The sequence below is a fragment of the Aureococcus anophagefferens genome (genome assembly GCF_000186865.1).
Source record: "Aureococcus anophagefferens unplaced genomic scaffold AURANscaffold_1, whole genome shotgun sequence".
NCBI classification, from domain to species: Eukaryota; class Pelagophyceae; order Pelagomonadales; family Pelagomonadaceae; genus Aureococcus; species Aureococcus anophagefferens.
Genome location: NW_008705561.1, coordinates 305,289 through 311,660, shown reverse-complemented (window position 1 = coordinate 311,660; position 6,372 = coordinate 305,289). Strand labels below are relative to the sequence as shown.

The 6,372-nt window shown below is 71.7% G+C and overlaps 3 protein-coding genes across 3 annotated transcripts in view; 1 reads left to right on the top strand and 2 right to left on the bottom strand.

The window, feature by feature from the left end:
- Positions 1–2,897: 2,897 nt before the first annotated feature.
- AURANDRAFT_16902 (hypothetical protein) lies at positions 2,898–3,287 on the top strand (the record flags this gene model as incomplete). Its single annotated transcript, XM_009034533.1, has 1 exon — positions 2,898–3,287. A coding segment is annotated over one exon (390 nt), but the record flags the coding sequence as incomplete, so codon positions are not given.
- A 1,842-nt stretch (positions 3,288–5,129) lies between these two features.
- On the bottom strand, positions 5,130–6,045 carry AURANDRAFT_59752 (hypothetical protein; the record flags this gene model as incomplete). Its single annotated transcript, XM_009033955.1, has 1 exon — positions 5,130–6,045. One exon carries the CDS (start codon positions 6,005–6,007, stop codon positions 5,141–5,143), a length of 867 nt encoding a protein of 288 aa, XP_009032203.1.
- Positions 6,046–6,229: 184 nt separating this feature from the next.
- The window catches only part of AURANDRAFT_60459 (hypothetical protein), a gene marked incomplete at both ends in the record, with an annotated part of 519 nt that continues 376 nt past the window's right edge, over positions 6,230–6,372 (bottom strand). The window contains one exon of the mRNA XM_009033954.1: positions 6,230–6,290. Within this exon, the coding sequence (XP_009032202.1) occupies positions 6,230–6,290 (61 nt within the window). The remainder of the gene's footprint in view (positions 6,291–6,372) is intronic.

The window sequence follows — 6,372 nt, the reverse complement described above, 5'->3', positions numbered from 1 at the left end:
CCGCGTTGATGGACGCGTGGCGCGCGTCGCAGGCGCGGAGCGCGTCGGCCAGGGCCGTCGCGTGGCGCGCGGACTGGCTCCGCATGGCGTCCTCCAGCGCCGCCGCGTGGCGCGCGAACGCGAGGTCGTCGGCCTCCTTCGCCGCGCGCCGCGCGAGGCGGTCCGCGTCCGCGCGCGTCGCGTCGAAGGCCGCGCGGAGCGCGCCGTCGCGGTCGTCGTCCTTGCGCTGCCGCTCGCGCCGCTCGGAGCGCAGCGCGTCGACCGCGCGCGCGTGCGCCGTGCGGAGCGCCGCGACCTCGACGTCCGCCGCGCGGCGGCTCGCGGCCTGCTCCTCCTCGACGGCCGCGACCTTGGCCGCGAACTCGGCCTCGAGCTGCCGCCGCCGCGAAACGAGGCCCGCCGCGCCCTCGACGGCCGCGCCCTCCGCCGCGGCCGCGAGCGCCGTCGCGACCTCGCCGTCGCGCGCGGCCAGCAGCGCCGCGACGGCGGCGCGGCTCCGCGCGTCGTGGGTCGCCAGGGCCGCGGCGAGCTTGCCGGCGCAGGACGCCTCGACGGACGCCTTCAGGGACGCGAGGAACGACGCGTCCGCGGCGTGCGGCGCGACCGGCGCCGCGGCGCCCGCCTCGGGCGCCGCGGGCGCCGCGGGGCGCTCGGCGGCGCTCGCCGCCGCCGCCGCGAGGGCGCCGTCGACGGCGGCGAGGGCCGCGGCGCGCGCGGCCGCGTCGCGGCGTTTCAAAGCCGCGGCGAGCCGCAGCTCCGCGAACTTCTTCCGCGACGCGCGCTCCGCGCCGCGCGACGCCTCGCGGCCCTCGAGCTTCGACGACACCTCGGCGAGCTTCGCCTCCTTGGCCGCGAGCCGCTCCTCGGCGCTCGACAGCGCCGACAGCGCGCCCTGCCGCAGCTCGTCGAGGCGGCTGTCCGCGTCCCGGAGCGCGGCCCGCAGCTTCGCCTCGTCGTCGCGGGCCGGCTCGGCCTTCCGCTCCGGCGACCCCGGCGGCGTCGCGAGCCGCAGGCCGCCGCACTGCTCGCCGTGCTTGCGGCAGACCGTGCGCAGGCGCCGCTCGAGCACGTAGGCCCGCGTGCGCGCCTGGAGCCACCAGAGGATGGGCAGCGACACGCGCGGCACCTCCTTGTCCATGATGTTCACGCTCCGCGGCTCGTGGCGCACGGCCTTGTCGTACTGCGCGAGGATCGTCGTCGCGTCCTGGCGCGACGGGCCCTCCATGGCCATCGCAACCGTGCCCGGGGCTGCCCGGTTTGAATTCTTATACGCGAAGTTGACGTTGTTTGTGAAAGCAGCCCGACGATGGTGAGACGCTGAAGAATTCGAAAAGAAAGGCCCGCTCGCGATGCCCCACTTCAGCGAGGCGCTGGAGACGCTCCTCTACCCGCCGTGGCGGGAGCACTACCTGGACTACCGCGGCCTGAAGAACGTCATCAAGGGCCGGAGCAAGCCCCAGCGGAGCGGCAGCAGCTTCGAGACCCCGCTCCGGCCGCCGTCGCCGGCGCCCCTCGAGGCGCCGCTCCTCGGCGCCGCGTCGACGGAGCTCGCGGCGACGCGCACGCCCGGGCACGACCGCGAGGCCTCCTTCGCCGCGGCGCTCGAGGGCGACGCGAGGCGCGTCGACGCGTTCTACCGGCGGACGGCGGACGAGGTCGAGCGCGAGCTCGCGCACATGCGCGCGGACCGCGAGACCGGCGAGCGGCCCTCGGAGACCGTCGCGGCGACGGCGGAGGCGAGCGCGCGGGCCGCCTACGTCCAGCTCTACCGCGAGCTGCGGCATCTCGAGTCCTTCGCGCTCATCAACGCCGTCGCGGTGCGGAAGATCGTGAAGAAATGGAACAAGAACGCGGCCAAAGACCGCGCGCACGACGACGCGCCGCGGCGGCTCGACACGGAGACCTTCCTCGGCGCCCTCGACTTCGCCGCGGGCGGCGGCGACGCGGCGCCGCCGGCGCTCGCGGCGGCGATCGACCGCACGGAGCGGGAGTTCGCGGACCGCTTCCACGCGGGCGACGGCACGCTCGCGCGCTGCGAGCTCCTGTCGAAGCAGACGGCGGCGCTCGACGTGCCGTCCTTCCACGTCGGCGCGCGCGTGGGCGTCTGCGGGAGCCTGCTGCTCTGGGTCTGCTTCGACTTCGTCGTGGACCGCGCGGGCGCGCGGTCGGGCATCCTCACGGACGCGGGGCTCGCCGTGTACCGCTGGTGCGGCTGCGGCGTGCTGGCCATGTTCTGCTGGGCGGCGCTCCTCCGGGCCTGGGTCGCGTGCCGCGTCAACTACATCTACATGCTCGAGCTGCCGGGCCCGCTCTGCTGGCGCGACCAATTATTGCGCGCGACGACGGCGTGCACGCTCTACCTCGCGTCGCTGCTCATCTACACGAAGACGCGGGCCGGCGCGTTCCCATCGCTCGGCGTCCCGGCGCTCTTCCACCCGGCGCTCCTCGGCGTCGGCGGCGCGCTCTACGGGGTCTGGATCCTGCGGTCGACGCCACCGCTGACGAAGACGCTCCGGGCCGCGTTGTCGAGCTGGCTCGGCGGCCAGGTGAAGTTCCGGGACACGCTCGCGGCCGACGTGCTCACGAGTTTGGTGAAGGTGCTCAAGGACGTCGCGCTGTCGGCCTGTTATTTGGTGCCGACGGTGGCCTACGGGCCGTCGCGCGCCTGCGGCGCGGCCGCGGCGAACTGCGCGCTCTGCGTCGACCGGGGCAAGCCCTTCAAGGCCGTGGTCATGCCCGTCGTGTCCGCGGCGCCGCTCGCGCTGCGCCTCGCGCAGTGCGCGAGCCGGTTTCGCGCGTCGCGGTCGAGGTGGCCGCACCTCTTCAACGCGTCCAAGTACGTCGGGTCCCTCGCCGTCGTCGCCATCTCCCAGTTCCACACGGACGCGCTGCCGTCCTTCGGCCGCGACTCGACGACGCGGAACGTGACGAACTCGCTGTATTTGGTCACCTTCCTCGCGTCGACGCTCTACTCGTTCTGGTGGGACGTCGCGCAGGACTGGGGCCTGGGCATGGCGACGCAGAACCCCTGCTCTAAGGCCTACGCGCCCCTGCGCCGGCGCCTCGCGGCGCCGCGGTGCGTCTACTACGTCGCGACGATCTTCGACTTCTTCGGCCGCTTCGTGTGGACGCTGACGCTCGTGAGCCAGCGGTCGAGCCCCTGGATGGTCTACGTGACGCCCTTCCTCGCGCCCCTCGAGATCCTGCGCCGCGCGTCCTGGATGTTCTTCCGGCTCGAGCACCAGCAGTTCCACAACCTGGACCGCTACGCGAACATGGACTGGGTGCCCCTCCACTTCTCGCCCAAGGCCGAGGCCGAGGCGGACAAGCGACGGTCCGAGCGGGGGGTCCTGGTGGAGGCCGTCATCTTCGCCGCGGTCGTCGCCGTGGTTCTCGGGCTGGCGATCTCGTAAGTAGGAGTAGGAGGCGTCGGGGGGCCTGGCCTGGAGTTGCTTACTGCTAGCCCGGGCCTAGCCGAGACCCACGGGGGAACCGGACTCTCGCGGGAGGAGCGCCTAGGCCAGTGCACCGATCAAAACTCAGATTCTGATAGCCTGGATTTAAAAGTCAACATTTTTGTTGAACTTCAGCACTTTTGTTGAAGTTAAATCTTGCGATTTCGCGACCCGAACCAGCGACCGCGCGCAAAAAGCCATCGCAAACGTGCAATTAACGCGCGAATATCATCAAACTTGCTTTGATACGACCATAACCCAATTTTGGCCGTGATTTCAGCCCGCGGACCGCCGCGACACCGCGCCCGCGCGCGCGGTCGACGTACAGCCTCTATGGACGACTAATGACTCTGGCTCCGCCGGCCGGAATTCGATGATTGATCTTTATTAATTAATTTCCTATGGGTGCACCTAGATGTACGTTGATCGGGGCACTGGCCTAGGCGCGCGGACGAGTAGGCCTACGAGTCCGGCACTTCGGTTCGCGGTCACGTCCGAGCGTTGAGAACTTGCCGCGCATTACGAGCTCTTGTTGGCACGCGTGGAAGCATGACGGAGGAATTCCAGCGCGTGCAGCTGAAGAGTGTGAGTCGTCGCGACGCGCCCGCGAAGCTCGAGAAGAAGAAGTCGTGGTTCTCGTGGCTCTTCGGCTCGAGCGACAAGGAAAACGCCGCACCGACTCCACGGCGCCAGAAGTCGTCCAAAGCACCGGCCGCGCGTCCCCCCGCGAACGCGGCGGCGCTCGCGAAGATGCGAGACGGCCCGGCCCTGCCCCGGTGTCCGGCCTGCAACAAATCTATTAACGCGAACGCGCCGCGCGAGGCGTTCTGCGAGCGAACGTTCCACCGCGGGTGCTTCACGTGCGGCCGCTGCGGCGGCGTCGCGGAGCGCGCGAGCTCGTCGTCGACGTCCCGCCTACGGTGCGCGCCCTGCGCGTCGCGCGACGCGCTCGAGCGGCGCGGCCACGTCGTCGCGGCCGTGAAGACGAGAGCCGGCGCGCGCGAGGTCGCGGTCGACGGCGACGTCGACGGCGTCCTCGACGCCATCGGCGACGAGCTCGAGGCCGTCGTCGACGCGAACGTGCCGACGTGCACGATCTGCGGCTTCGGCTTCAAGTCCGACGACGAGGTCGTCGCCGTCGGCATGCTCAAGTGGCACCCGTCGTGCAAGGCCCTCGGCCGCCCGCGCCACGGCAGGGTGAAGTCGCGCGGCACGGTCCAGGCCGCGGCGGACGCGGCGGACGCCCTGCTCACCGTCCGCGTCTCGCGGGGGGCCGCGGACGCGGGCCGGACCTTCTTCTTCGTCAAGGACGACGCGGCCGTCGCCGCGGCCGCGGCCGCGCGGAAGCAGGGCCGATCGCGGGCCCCGCGGAGCCGCGTCGCGGCCGTGCCCTACGTGCCCGACGAGTCGTCGCGGTCCGCGACGGTCTCGCGGCGCGTGCCCGGCGCCGGGCCGCTCCGCGTGGCCGTCGTCGGCGACCCCGCGTTCCCGGACGCCGCCGTCGCGGCCGGGGGCGTCGCGGCGCTGGGCGCCGTCAAGCACACGTTCCACCACGCCTACGCCGTCGCGTTCGACGAGCTCGAGGGCGGCCGCGTCCGCGCGCGACACGCGCGCCTGACGATCGCGGAGCTCGACTAAGGCGAACTCGTAAGTACGAGCAGTATCGGGGGCATCGACCGAGTACTTTACGCGTCCTTGCGCGCGAGGATGGCGAGGTAGTCGCGGTTGTAGTACGTGTTCGACGCGTCGGGCGCGTCGAGCTCGCGGACGACGGCGAGGCCCGCTTTGTCCGCGAGGACGCGGACCGTCTCCGGCGTGACGAAGAAGAAGCCGCCGACGGAGTACTTGCTCTGCTTCTCGAAGCGCGCGAAGCCGTCCGGGGCCTTCAGATTCGCCGTGGACACGAAGGCCCGGCCGCCGTCCGCGAGCAAGCTCTCGACGCGCCGGAGGCAGCGGTACATCGCGTGCGCGTCGAGGTGCACCATGACGTCGAAGCAGTAGACGAAGTCGAAGCCCCGCGCCATGGTCGGAGGGTAGGCCCGCGGGCCGGCGCCGAAGCCCGCGTCGGACGGCGCCGCGTCGCCGTGGACGAGGTGGAACGACGTCGCGGCCGGTCCGCCCGCGAGCGCGGCCTCCGCGCGCGCGAGCATCTTCGCCGACACGTCGCAGCACGCGAGGGACGCGACGCGCGGCGCGACGAGGGCCGCGATGCGCCCGCCGCCGGACCCGATCTCGCAGCACCGCGCCTCCGGGGTCACCTCGGAGAGGATCCACTCGTCGACGACGCGCTCCGTGTGCGCCCGCGGCGCCCACTCGTCGCCGACGGCGTCGAGCGCCACGGCCCCGTCGCGGTTCGTCGCCGCCATCTCGACGACCCAGGGGGCTTCTTTGCCCCACTCCGACGCGTAGACGTCCCAGAGCTTCTCGTTGGTGGCGACGTTGCCGGCCTCGGGGTAGATGAGCGCGCTGCTCAGCGACTGGACCATCTGCTGCACCATCTCCTGGCCCTTGCCGGCGACCTTGCGCAGGTACTGCTCCTGCTCGGCCTGCATCGCGGAGGTGTACTACGCGAAGAGCCTGGAGAGCTGGACCTCGTTTTCAGCGAAGGCCAGTTTGTTGCATCTATGTTGAACCACATCCAGCGGTGCCGGCTCGATCAGTTGGCGCCCTATTATTGCAACGCCCGAAACCGAAACAAGAAAAAAGCTAAACTTGATGGTTAAAGAGAGAGGAAGAAGAACGGCGGCCGCCGCCGCGGCCGCGCCGGGGCCGCCTCAGAGCGTCCAGAGCTGGGCGACGAAGAGCGCGTGGGGGTCCGCGTCGTCGTCGGTCGTGCTGTCGTCGTCGGAGCTCGCGAGCTGGGCCGCGGGCGCCGGGCCGTCGCGGGGCCGCTTGGCCTCGCGGAGAGCTGCGCCGA